General features: G+C 36.5%; 1 protein-coding gene and 1 pseudogene across 11 annotated transcripts in view; both read left to right on the forward strand.

Annotated features, from left to right (window-relative positions):
• The window catches only part of PHC3 (polyhomeotic homolog 3), an 83,931-nt gene that overhangs the window by 60,335 nt on the left and 9,625 nt on the right, over positions 1 to 13,971 (forward strand). For 8 of the 11 annotated variants that reach the window (XM_015472529.3, XM_005201688.5, XM_024990400.2 and 5 more), the window contains 3 exons: positions 5,156 to 5,270; positions 9,042 to 9,174; positions 9,266 to 9,497. In XM_015472529.3, coding sequence (XP_015328015.1) covers positions 5,156 to 5,270; positions 9,042 to 9,174; positions 9,266 to 9,497 — 480 coding nt within the window. Of the gene's footprint in view, positions 1 to 5,155; positions 5,271 to 9,041; positions 9,175 to 9,265; positions 9,498 to 9,671; positions 13,477 to 13,971 lie in introns of those variants that run through there. The other 3 variants (XR_009494108.1, XR_804390.4, XM_005201691.5) reach the window with 3 other exon arrangements.
• On the forward strand, positions 7,973 to 8,070 carry LOC112448291 (uncharacterized; annotated as a pseudogene).

The raw sequence follows: 13,971 nt of genomic DNA on the forward strand, positions 1-13,971 counted from the left end.
TTTCTCTATTGCTTTTTCTCTTTCCCTTTTTTTCCTTTCTTCCTCTGTTTAAAACCAAATCATAGTTCTTGTTGTATTTTACTAGTACATACTTCAGTGTGCATCTATAAAATGTACATTTTAATGCTGTGTCACCCAAAACAATAATAATTCTTTGTCATCTAGTACCTGGTTCATATTCAGATTTCCTCAATTGTATAATTACTTAAATTGTATAAATGTCCTTTTATAGTTATTTTGTTCAAATCAGGGTTCACAAAGTGCCCGGTGGTGGTTTAGGAGTAAAGAGGTAATCACTCAGTTGTGTCCGACTCATTGCGACCCCACGGACTGTCTGTCCAGACTCCTTTGTCCATGGGATTCTCCAGGCAAGAATATTGAAGTGGGTTGCCATTCGCTTCTCCAGGGGATCTTCTACACCCAGGAACTGAAACTGGGTCTCCTGTGTTACAGGCAGGATTCTTTACCAACTGAGCCACCAGGGAAGCCTTTTGTTGTTAGGAATTTAATTTCATTTAATTCCTAAGTACTTGCTTTTATTATAGTTACGCATACTATTTATCTGAGAATTTTTCATTTGAGATGAAGAGTAGTAAAGACAGATGTACAGGGATTTTTTTTTCTTGCCTATGTAAGTATAAACAAAAGTTTTCTAGACTAATAAGCTATATAATGTGCCCTCTTGTGTGCGCATATTGGAGAAAAATGGAAAACTGCCTAGGAAACTTCACAGCATACTTTGTGATGCTCATGGTTTATAATATAATACGTATAAAACATATGGTGGACTGTGCTAGAACGTCAAGGAGCTTTTGATCTAGTTCAGTTCAGTTCAGTCGCTCAGTTGTGTCCGACTCTTTGCGACTCCGTGAATTGCAGCACACCAGGCCTCCCTGTCCATCACCATCTCCTGGAGTTCACTCAAACTCACCTCCATCGAGTCAGTGATACCATCCAGCCATCTCATCCTCTGTCATCCCCTTTTCCTTCTGCCCCCAATCCCTCCCAGCATCAGAATCTTCCCCAATGAGTCAACTCTTCGCATGAGGTGGCCAAAGTACTGGAGTTTCAGCTTTAGCATTATTCCTTCCAAAGAACACCCAGGGCTGATCTCCTTCAGAATGGACTGGTTGGATCTCCTTGCAGTCCAAGGGACTCTCAAGAGTCTTCTCCAACACCACAGTTCAAAAGCATCAATTCTTTGGCGCTCAGCTTTCTTCACAGTCCAACTCTCACATCCATACGTGACCAGTGGAAAAACATAGCCTTGACTAGACGGACCTTTGTTGGCAAAGTAATGTCTCTGCTTTTCAATATGCTGTCTAGGTTGGTCATAACTTTCCTTCCAAGGAGTAAGCATCTTTTAATTTCATGGCTGCAATCACCATCTTCAGTGATTTTGGAGCCCCCAAAAATAAAGTCTGACGCTGTTTCCACTGTTTCCCCATCTATTTCCCATGAAGTGATGGGGGTGGGGGGTTTCATCTAGTAGGAAGTAGCTATCTCTACAACAGAAAGATAACTGAGAAGCAGCATATGCTAGGTATTAGGTGAATTATATAGACAGTAAGAACATGGCACTTTAAAGCTGGGTGATATTATTGCCAGACTCGTGAGTTTTCTGTGAAGAGAGGGGGTTTGATTTGGGTCTTGGATGATAAAGCATAGATTTAAGATAACAGAAAGAACCTCTCAGGTTAGCATACCACGAATAAATATACAGAAAATGTACAAGTGTTCAGTAACTTCAGGAGGGGGCAGTGAAGAGTAGGCAGTTGAGTTAGAGAACATAGTGGGCAGTAAGGCAAAGTCAGATTCTAGTGTACCTTGAGATTCAATTATGGAGTTAGTTATTTTGCTGTCAAGAGGATGGTTACTGAAAATTTTTAGGCAGGTGACAAGAAAAAATGTTGAAACTGCTGCTCGTGTGTGGATGAATAGTAGAGGTTTGGCATGTAATTGATACTTGTAGTCATGGTGGGAAGAGGAAGGAAAGAATTGATGGAAGACAAGGCAAAGGGTAGTTTTAACGAACAGGATACCAGAGTAAGGAAAAGGAAGGTTTAAAGATGATTAATGTTTGCAATGAAGAATAAATAAGCCATAGAAATCTAATGCACAGTATAATGAATATTGACAATATTGTACTATAATCATTAACCTAACTTAAGCTATAATCATCAACCTAACTTAAGCTAAAACTTAATTATTCCAGTGACTTAAAAGATAAAAATGTAATGTGATAGAAATGTTCAGAATTTCTACTGAGGCAGTCATTTGTATAAATGTATCAAATTAACACCTTGTACACCTTAAGTTTACACAGTGCTATATGTTAACTGTGGCTAAAAAAAGATGAATCTATTTCATAGTGGAGATATGTTTACTGAAAACGTATCAATTTTTAAAATACTTCATAATTTCCCATGGTAATTTTATCAAGTATTTCTGTTACTGTATACTTCAGTGTTTATGGGAAGTACTATAGGGTGAAATGGTGAGGTCATTTATTTAGCGGCTTTGGCTTTACGAGTGTGTGCAGTTTAATTCAGTATGAAAAACAATATAATGATTATTCTTTTTTTAAAGGATCAACTGTATCTCTATTTGGACTGGTTGTATAACCAGAATCTCCATCTAAAATGTGATTTATCAAAATGTCTTATATCTTCCCTGGTAAATCATCATGCTGATGATGATTTCTATCTCATTGCCTTCTTACTGCTGATCATCACATGATCTCAAGTCTTCAGGAAAATTGAAAAGTAATTCCTCTTTGCACAAAAAAAATTGGGGATCTCTATCAGTTAGGATATATATTTGGCCACTCCATTAGACACCCAGAGTAATACCTGGTTAAATAAGAAAGAAGTTTCATTTTCCCTGACATAGTCTAAAGGTAAGCAGTGCAGGGCTCCATTTTGTTGGGCACGTAAGCTGTCAGTGTCTCATGGCCCTGCCATCCCTGGAGTGTTGCTCTCATTTCCAAGATAGCTCATCTTCATGATCATATTCTAATTGGTAAGATAGGGCCTCACCCGGAATTTGGTCAGAAATTGGCCACACATAGGGCAGCAGTTGTACTTTTTATTCCCAGTGGCTATATTCCTAGCTAAAAGTTAGGCTTTTGTTACTGGGGGAGAAAAGTGAAGAGCTGATATTAGGGAATTGCCAGCTGTATCTGTATAGAATCCCATCTTTATTATCTCAAGCAGTAGTTTTTAAAAACTTACTTAGCTCTGTAATTTTTTATTTACAAATGTGAAAACATTTGCCTTGGTAACATTACCAGATTTGTTGAAATTATGACCAAAATTAGAACTGAACTTCTTTGAATCTGTTAATGTTCCTCTCGTCTTTATGAGAAATAAAACTGATGTGAACTTTTTGTCAGGTTGTTAACCCTTAGACCATACCTGTCTAAAGGGATCTTGCCTTTCTCATCAGCAAAAACATTTCCTTCTCCTTCATAAGGTTGTCTAACCTATTATCAAGTGTTGCATATTTTTATGTTAATTAATTCAAGGTTTTGAAATAAAGCTTTCAGTAGAGTCAAAATTAAACAGCCCAAAGAATGGGCTCTTTGGGGCTGGATTGGTGGTCAAATGAGAGGTTCTATATCCAGTACAGGCTTTTCAAGGTCAGATTTGGTTATAGGCATGACAGACTAGAAATGAAGTTATGACACTAGGTCCCAGCAACGTCTTGTGGGGCAGAGCTGTGTGAAAGCCATCTCTAGGTCACTGGAAGAAACAGTTTTTACTTTACTTGGTTTCAGACTCTTTGTTCCTCATTGCCACCAAATAGATGAGTTTGCTTATGAAGATAGTCCTGAGAATTTCTTTGAGATGATCTCTTGCTAGTTTATGACTTGATTGGTCATGACAATGTCTTTGGATGTCCCTTGACACTTCGAATATTTCACAGTGTGTTTTTGCTGCCTTCACTTAATTTAGCACTTTGCCATTTGCTTCTCCAGTAACACTGGGATAAAATGATCCTTGAATGTATGAGTACATGTTGTTCATGTCTACATTTCAGAGTCCCTTTCTTCATCTTAACAAGTCTTGGTTAAGTGAATAACATAGAAAAGCACATAAAGAGCTCATAGCTAAAAGCTGTAGTTAGAGTTCCTTTTTTTGATATATTTTATATGACTCAGCATAGGAATTATGATGCATGAAAATAGTAAAATATGGTGATTTAAAGAATTAAACAGTTTTCATTGAAGTGTTTACTTGTTATAGGTCTTGGTACTGCTAATTCTTATGTGGAAGATAGGAAGTGGACCTGTAACTTTTTTATGCCTGCTACCTGTTAGGCATTCATGTAATCTTCACTGCATTTCTTTGGGGAAGGTATCATAAGCCCCATTTTACAGATGAGAAAACTGGGTCCTGAAGATTAAGTTGCTTGGTTATAGGTGACTGCTGCTGGATACTTGAGGATGTAGGTGGGAAGTTTCTTTAGGTCCTGTGGTATGACTTGAAGAAAGTTATGGATACAGAGATAGAGGAAGGACATTCTCAATTAACAGAGAGCACCCTGACAAAAAAGAGCAGAGGTTAGAAATTATAAAACTATTGATGATTTTGAAGATAAATGTAAATTATTTTAATATAACTAAAAGGGACTTTTATAATTAGATAAATACATCTTTATATATTCTGTTGTACACTGCAGATCTTAGAGAGTGTTAACGATTTTAAATGCCCTCTGAAAGCAGACATCAAAGTCTTCTTTTTGGAGTCCTCGTTTTCTCCAGTTAGAATTGTGTTCTTTGCTATGTATATTATACATAGCACAATGTATCAAAATTCATATACTACATAATACTTTTTGGAAGGTAGTGACTTTATTTGCACATTTTAGGTAGGTTGGATTCTTTGCAAATGAACCTTTAAAAATGTATTATTTATTTATATAGAGAAAACTCCATAAGATTTTTATGCAGGAGCTAGAGGGAATTGGTGGAAGTGGTTGTTTTGGGGGGCTTTGCCTTGCCAAAGTGGCTGTGGATTGAAAAGTTAAAAGACCATTCCTTTTAAGTCTCCTGTAGGGTCTGAACACTTAGCAGCATCCGACCCAAAGTAGAAGCTAAAAGAAAATTTGTCACAATTAAGTTTTTGGAATTTTTTCTTTTTTTCTTTTTTAGAGACATTAGAAGAAATGGACAGTGAGTTGCTCAAGTGTGAATTCTGTGGAAAGATGGGGTATGCTAATGAATTTCTTCGGTCAAAACGATTCTGCACTATGTCCTGTGCCAAAAGGTATTTCTGTTCTCAAGTTTCCTAAAGCACAAGCCAAAAACTGCTGTAACAAAACTAAAAAACTTGCAGAGTTTACCATTAGTCAAAACTAGGTACTGTGGAAGAATAATATCAAGTAGACATTATCTGGAGCTACTTTGCTATTCAGTTGTTAAATTGTACTTGGCGAAAACGGTATTCATAACACATACAGCATAATCTAATGACACATACAGCATAATCTAATACTGAAGTAGCAATCTCCAGGTGGTAAGAATATGGTTAGGAGAATCCCTCCTGTGAATACACTGCTCGTCCTTTGTTTTAACAATATTGAAATACCTGGATTTACTTGCTTATATTTTAAAATGTTTCATTTCTTTTAACCATATCTTGTTTATTTTAGGGTTTTAAGTGGGACATCTGTAGCATAAATTCTCCACATTGTTATATTACTTGATAACAAAAATGCTTGTCTTTTCTAAGTGTATTTTCAGTAATAATATAGGTAAATAGTACTACTGTCAAAAGCCTTTTTAGTATCTTCATTGATGTAGTCACAAATTTGGTTTAAAGAAAGCCTCTCTAATTTGGTTAATAAATCCTAATACAGTTATTTCCCACTGAAGGTAAAGTGTGTGCACAGTTTATTTTGAACTTTGTTCTGTATTCCAAAAGTTATTTTCTCAAAGAATTTAAAATCTTAAAGATACATCTAGGGAATTTCTTGCTCCCTAAATAAATACATTATTTAGTATGGTGCACCTAAAATATATTTAGTAAAACTTAAGTCAAATAAGCAGAAGTATTTTCTTCTGAAAATGGGTTAATGGTTTTTCATTTGTCAGTCTGTTATTCAGATATTCTTTCATGTTATTTTGACAGTCCTAATCAAATTGTGTAACTCCTATTTTGTTCGCATATACCACAAGAAAGAATAGTGGCTCTCAGATTCAGAGGATGAAAAACTGAGGGAGGAGGATTCCTTTCAGAATCTTTTAAACTTCTTAATTATTCAGAAATATTTCAGGACAGTTAACACACTACCATCACTCTTCTCCCAGAGATGACTGTTGAGTTGTCAGGTTAGTATACCTTTAGGTGAAGCTCTTTAGAGGCTTAGAGGTCCTAAGGTAGGAAAATACAGAGCAGAGAAGAGTAAGGAGGAGAGGATAAGTTAGGTCAGGTAAGAAATGCTGTTTACATGTATGCCTGGCTACCTTTTTTCGATATCTCAGTATTTAGGGACTAAATAGCAAATGTAAAGTTAGTCTCTCTTCTCTCTAGTCAGTTGGGAAAGAAGTTTGTTAGTTGATGTAAATGGAAATCAGAAACCTGTAGAGCTGAGCCCCCAGATGAGCATACTGAACACGGGAGGAGCTTGTTTAATTGTTTTAGGGTAAAATGAAGTGACCATCAGGACACTCTTTTCTTTTTTATATTTTTAGGGGAAAAATAGCCTATTTACTCTCATAGTACTTCTTACTTTCTCCTCATTGATATTTTTATAAACATAAGTGAGGGAATTTTCTTTTAGTAAAACAGTTTTCAGTAGCAAAGTTAACTGGGATTTATTCTTGTCATTTCCCTGAAAAATCATCTTAGACCAAAAGAGTTTCAAAAAGAACTTTGAAAATAAGAAATTACAACAGCAATTTTATGTGTAAAAAAAAAGAGGAACTATGTGCGTTTTTTTAGCCTTTTTATAACATTTCAGAAATTTATTAGATGATCTGTTTTCACTCTTTCTAGGGAAGGAGTCAGCAGACTATACCCAGGCTGAGTCCTTTCTGTAGCCTATTTTTGTATGGCCCCTGAACTAAGGATAGTATTTAAATTTTTAGGTGGTTGAAAAAGAATCAGAAGAATATTTTGTGACACATGAAAATTATATAAAATTCAATTTGTCACTGTAATGTATTGCTCAGTCATGTCCGACCGTTTGTGATTGCATGGACTGTAGCTCACCAGGCTCCTCTACCATGGGACTTCCAGTCAAGAATATTGGAGTGGGTAGCCATTCCTTTCTCCAGGCGATCTTCCCCACCCAGAGATTAAACCCAGTTCTCCTGCGTTGCAGACAGATTATTTACCATCTGAGCCACCAGGAAGGCCCCAAGTGTCACTGAGTAAAGTTTTATTGGAACACATCTATTCTCATTCATTACTGTCTGTGGCTGCTTTTATGTTACAATCACAGAGTTGAATAGTTGTGGCAGAACCTTTGTGTGGCCTAAAAAATCTAAAACATTTAATATCTGGCCCTTTACAGAGAAAGTTGCCCAGCCCGTTTAGGGCATTGGAACCCAATAAATGGCAAAAGATTTTTTTTTTTTTTGGCCACACTGCGTAATGTGCAGAATCTTAGTTCCCCAACCAGAGATTGAACCTGCACCCTTTGCAGTGAAATGTGGATTTTTAACCATTGGGCCTCCAGGAGAGTCCCATCACAGGACTCCTTTAAACTGTCATCATGCCTTAAAAAGTGAAAGTGGTAGTTGCTTGGCCATGTCTGACTCACTGCAACCCTGTGGACTATAGCCTGCCAGGGTCCTCTGTCCGTGGGATTCTCCAGGCAAGAAGACGGGAGTGAGTTGCCATTCTCTTCTCCAAGGGAAGCTTCCCAACCCAGGGACTGAACCCATGTCTCCTGGATTGCAGGCAGACTCTACCATCTGAGCCACCAGGGCCTTATAAACATCCATGTTAAAAATGTCATAAGAGTGCTCACTTTGACAGTACATATGCTAAAATTAGAATGCTATAGAGAAGATTAGCATGGTCCCTGCATAAGATATGCAAATTAATGCTCCACGTTTTAAAATATGTATATATTAAAATATACACTTAAAAATATTAGTCTATTTTGATAAAATAAAAATAATCTTCCAGCCAGTTTTTAAAAAAAAAAGAAAAATTTATTGTGCTAGGTCCTCATGGTTGCATGAGGGCTTTAGTTTGGAGAGCAGGGGCTACTCTGGTTGCGGCGTGTGAGGCTCTCATTGTGGTGGCTTCTCTTGTTGCGGAGCACAGGCTCATATGTATGTGGACTTCAGTAGTTGTGGTGCACACTTAGCTGCTCTGCGGCGCATGGAGTCTTTCCGGGCATGTGGACTCTTCCCAGGCCGAGGATCAACCTGTGTCCCCTGCATTGACAGGCAGATTCCCAACTAGTCCACCAGAGAGGTCCTTTTCCAGCCAGTTAAAGAATTAAATATATCTGAGTTGCCTGAATTCCTAAGAACCGTGAATTTCTTGTATAACTTTGATAACTCAACTTTACCTTTCTGTCTTTTAGTTATATTTGAAAAATATTTTACTAGCCATTTGAGATTTCCTCTTCTCTACTATATTAATCTCTTTTTAAAAAATCTCTTCAGGAATGGTTACCCAAGAAAATAACCATTTGAATGATCATCTAAATAGTTAATAATTTCTTCTTCTCCTGGAACCTTGAATTATTTTGCAACTGCAAAAATGAGTTATTATTTGTATTTGCAGAAAGTTTCCCACTATCATGCTGTTATTAGGAGATATCAGTACCTTGTTATAGGTGTCCAGTATTATATTGAGAGCTATATTATATATAACGAGACCATTTTTTTTTTTTTTTTTACTATTAGCATAAGTAAATTTATTGAACACTGTGGTTTACTTTCTGAGGTATTATATAATCCATAATGAAACAAATGGCATTTACTGATTCACAACTGCACTTTAATTAAGGTCATAATTACTAAGTGGAGCATCCCATACATCATTTAATATTTTTTTCTTACTTGAATTTCTTAGGTACAATGTTAGCTGTTCTAAGAAATTTGCACTTAGTCGTTGGAATCGTAAGCCTGATAATCAAAGTCTTGGGCATCGTGGCCGTCGTCCAAGTGGCCCTGATGGGGCAGCAAGAGAACATATCCTTAGGCAGGTCTGTAGAAACCTTGATTCAATGTACAATACCCTTTTCAGAAATACAAGGAAAATGCAATGCTGTATTTTACTTGTACTACATTTTCCAGCTTCCAATTACTTATCCATCTGCAGAAGAAGACTTGGCTTCTCACGAAGATGCTGTGCCATCTGCTATGACAACACGCCTACGCAGGCAGAGTGAGCGGGAAAGAGAGCGTGAGCTTCGGGATGTAAGGATGAGGAAGATGCCTGAAAACAGTGGCCTGCTGCCAGTGGCACAAACAGAGCCGTCTATATGGACAGTTGATGACGTCTGGGCCTTCATCCACTCTTTGCCCGGTATGTGATTGACCACTTTGACCTTGATTTTTGCCTTGTGCACACACCCAGGAATGACATTAGATCCATCCACAGCTGTTGCACAAAAGGGCTAGAGAAGTTCTGTATATATATACTCATTAAATGGCATTTGCTATTGAAATGTGATCTGTTTCCTCTTGCTTATTCCCTCAGCACAACTGGGTATTTTCTCATACCCCCCAAGTCGATAAAAACTGACTAGTCCTGCTTCTGCTGTGACACCTCAGCCGGTGAAGATATTAAAGGTGCTCTCTTCTCTTCAGTCTGATTTCTCTCGAGAGGTCAGTAGAGAGATTGAGTCAGACACTTCTTCCCTTCTGCTCTTCCAGTTTTCTAGTCTATCAATATTTCCTCCTTATTTCCTAATTTAACCTTTTTTAAATGAAATAACACCAAATTTTTTTTTTTACATTTTTGAAAGCTAATCAAGACCTTTTAGAGTGTGATAAAATTTTGGTTTCTTTAAAAAAACAAAAAAAAACAAAAATGTTGTTTCTTTTAAAGGAGGCTGCATTCTTTGATTCTTTGCAAAAAGTTTAAGACATCAAGAACACTTCTGAAATTAAGTAGACAACTGAAATTCAGTTATGATATTCTATTCCAATATTGAGGGTTACTTTCTTATTTATATTTCCTGCTCTCTTATTTGGTATTCTTTCCATCAGCTTAAGTCATTATGTTCTTTTATCTTTACTAAACAATAATCTTTTATATCCACTTTCTCTACTGGGCTGGGTACTGAAGACCACCTTTGCCAATGATTGACCCACACTGCCTCTGTATGTTGAGACAGTATGTATTTTTTTAATCAGCAAATCTTTTATCATTCACTTTAACTTAATGAATATGGAAAGTAAGATTTTTAAAAACCTTTGTTCCATTTTGGGTTTTTGGTGAATCATACCATTTCTCTTGAAATAAGCTTTCCAGAAAAATACATCCCCTTAAAACTTGTCCACAGACTTACTAAAACTAATCCACCTATAATTGGTAATCAATCTTTCTATGAAGGTGACCACTGTCTCAGAAGCAGACATAGCTAAATTGTTGAGTGAAGAAAATATATTCAGAAGTATTCTTTTTTTTTTTTAATCTGTTAGCCATTTTACCTTACACAGATGGTTCCTGACTTGTGATGGATAGACTTAATGAACTTTCGATTTTATGATGGCACAAAAGTGATATACGTAAAGTAGAAAGTGTGCTTCAGATTTTGGATTTTGATCTTTTGCTGGTGATACAAAGCATGATACTCTCCACAAATTGGGCAGGACAGCTCCGTCAGCCGTGCTGTCATGAGGGTAAATAGCTGACACAGCCATGCTTGACTCATGCACTCATTCTGTTTTTTACTTTCAGTACAATATTCAACAAATTACATGAGATATTCAACACTTTATTATAAAATAGGCTTTATATGTTAGGTAACTTTGCCCTACTTACAGTAGGCTATTCTTAATGTTCTGAGGATGGTTAAAGTAGGCTAAGCTAGGCTATGAGGTTTGGAAGTTTAGGTGTATTAAATGCATTTTTGACTTGATGTTTTCAGCTTTCAATGGTTTTATCAGGATGTCAAGTTTGAGGGAGATAAATATACAGAACTCTGGAGTTTTATTGAATTATTTTTTAATGGCTTATTTTAGGAATGTGAAATAAGCTTTTTTTTTCTACTAAACAAGATATGGTCACTTTTAAAGAAAGATGAAATTGTTTAAAGAAGGGATACATTTTTCATGGGAAGATTTTTAAGCATGCACCTAGGAAAACTTAGGTGTGATTCAAGTGCTGACCATGTGGGTTTAGAATCTGCTTTAAAAAGCTGATGTATTAGAGAATGGTGAGTCTTCACAGGGTATGGCTTTAATAGTTAACGAAATAAATTTTAAGTTTTATACCAGTCTAGGTATCTTTAGAATTAACATTGGAACTGTCATCTTTAGACAGTCTCAGTCTTCCAAATGGGATATATGAGCTGTTTGTTAGCCTGATTTCTCATTTGGAGGGGGAAATATTTCTTTTCCTTTGGGGAGGAGGAAAGTAGTTGGCCAAACAGATAACAAATAACAACTGCTGCTGATTGTTCTATCACTTCATATACTTTTTTTAGGGCTAGTTTTCTAATTTTCCCCCAGCATCTGTTTGCCACAAGGCTACTCTTGGCTGCTTTATTAGGACGAAGGCTAACTTTTTTGTTTTGTTCTTCCTTCACTGAACGGAAAAAAATTATTTCTTATATCTTGAGATGCTTGCCTTACTAAGTTCAAGACAATTTTGTTGCCAGCCTTTTAGAGAAAATTACATACAAGGCAGACCCAGACTGTTTTATAATTTAGAATTTCTTGGTATTAAGAGTGTGCTGAATATAACTACTTTTTTTTACTGATTAAATGGGAGTATTTCTAAACTGTTTTGATAGGCTGAGTAACAAGCTTATTTGTGTGATGCGTTCATCTTCTTTCTCAAAGTTTTTCTCTGAATAATGCCTGTGGCTTAAGGTAAATCTCAGCCAGAAAAGGCCGTTACTGTCATTTCTCTATGTTCATCTGGCCTTTGTAAATCCTTTTGAGCCTCTTTCAGCTCATATAGGGCTGTATTTTATTTTTTACCCTGTGCTCTTCTCATGGAATGAATAAACTTGTAAATTTTGTAATCTCTTGCATTTTTGTTTCTTTCAAGTTGAGGCTAGGTTTCCCTCTTTCATCAGGGCACCTGTATTTATTCCTAGAGTTTTCTCTTCTTGTTGTATGTCATCTTATGAACCATCTTGGTGGGACCATTTTAGAGCTGGTATGCAGACAAGTCTCAGAGCTGTTACCAGAGTAAAATACTATCTTCTTCTAAATGTTTGTACATTAAAAAGTTCTCTATAGGAAAGGTTCTTTGTACTCTCCATTTACTGCATTTATCTTCTTTAACTCTTCCTTGATACAGTGAACTGCGTTTTGCAAAGATCACTTTAGTCTATTTGTTGGTCTGCGAATCTGCAGTAGGTTTAGTTTCCATGTAGGTGTAAAAAGTAGGTATTGTTTAAAAACATGACTATGTACTATAGTTTCATAATATTGATATTGGGGCTCGTTCGTTCTGTAGTGTTGAGTGCAGGTGATAGCCTTTCATCATCCTTACCGTGGTTAATTTTTGTGTGGGGTGTTTTTGTTTTAGGGTTAGCTGCAAATGTGAATGGGCACTTGTGAGGTTTCTTTGGGACCCATGTCTGTGCAGAGGTCCATCCCATCCTGGTCTGCTTCTGGTGATGTGAAGTCAGCTGAGCTGACTGCTGGCTGCAGTCGGGATATGTTCTGTAATGTTCCTGGAGCACCAGCTGTTCTACAGATGTAGATTCTAAATATGTCAGAAATTCATAGAATTTTAGCTCAGTATACCTTGGGCATCTAGATTTTTTAAAAAAATCATCTTTCTCTAGTTTTAGGAAGCATATTTGCCTTTGCCTCCCCTTTTTAAAATCACTTTATTTTTTCATGTCTATACTAATGTATAAACACCCTTTTTTTGTGGTTGGCTTAAGAAAGTTGTGATCTAAAATTCTGAAGATCATTCCTGTTTTGATCATGCTGTTTCCCCACATTTTGTTCTTTATTATTTTGCTAACACATATTTTGTCTACCTACAAGAAGACATTTGAAGAGGGATCTGATAATACTGAGGAACAAGAACACACTTTGAATTTCTTCATGGAGAACTCCTTGTTTCTATTCCCAAATGTAGCTCTTATGGTCCTCATTACTTCTCACTGCTTCTCTTTTCTGAATCTAAGTAAGTCCTACCCTGTCTTTCTCTTCTTTTCTTTCCTGTGTTCTTGTAAGTAAGACTGAAGAGAGAAGAACATTAGTTCTTTCATAAAAAGAAGGATGAAGTCACAACTAGATGCAAGATTAGTCAGTTTTGTCTGCTCAGTTTTGAGAGCTACCTCTGGGAAAAGAAAAGGGGCTTTTCTATGGTGAGTAATCTCATTTTAACTATTTAGTTTCTTTTATATGGTAAATAGCCAAAACCATAAAAATTCTGTGGAGGGTACTTTTGAAATAACAATTTTTAAAAATCTGAGAAATTATTAAAATAGAGGAATTGAAAAGCTGACTGCCACATAGGAGACAGGCAGGTTACTTAACAGTAAGCAGAGAAGTTGGGAAAGAGATAAGCAAGAGAGAAGCTGGCCACACAGCTGAATACAGGGGGAAAAAATTCTGCATTACTCTTACAGATGGCTCGATTCTGTTTTTGTTCATTATTCATTCAGTCCTTCACTTATCCAGAAATACATGTGTTTAGCACCTGCGATGTTTTGTGTTTGGTACTGGGGTTATAGGGATTACATTATTATCTTACATAAACAAGAGGAAAATAGAAAGAATAATGACTGCAACAAAGTCATATCCAAAGGTGTAATGTAACCACTGTCATTGTGCATTATCTTTTTCTTTGTGTTTTCCCT

Source organism: Bos taurus, chromosome 1 (assembly GCF_002263795.3).
Source record: "Bos taurus isolate L1 Dominette 01449 registration number 42190680 breed Hereford chromosome 1, ARS-UCD2.0, whole genome shotgun sequence".
Classification (NCBI taxonomy): Eukaryota; Metazoa; Chordata; class Mammalia; order Artiodactyla; family Bovidae; genus Bos; species Bos taurus.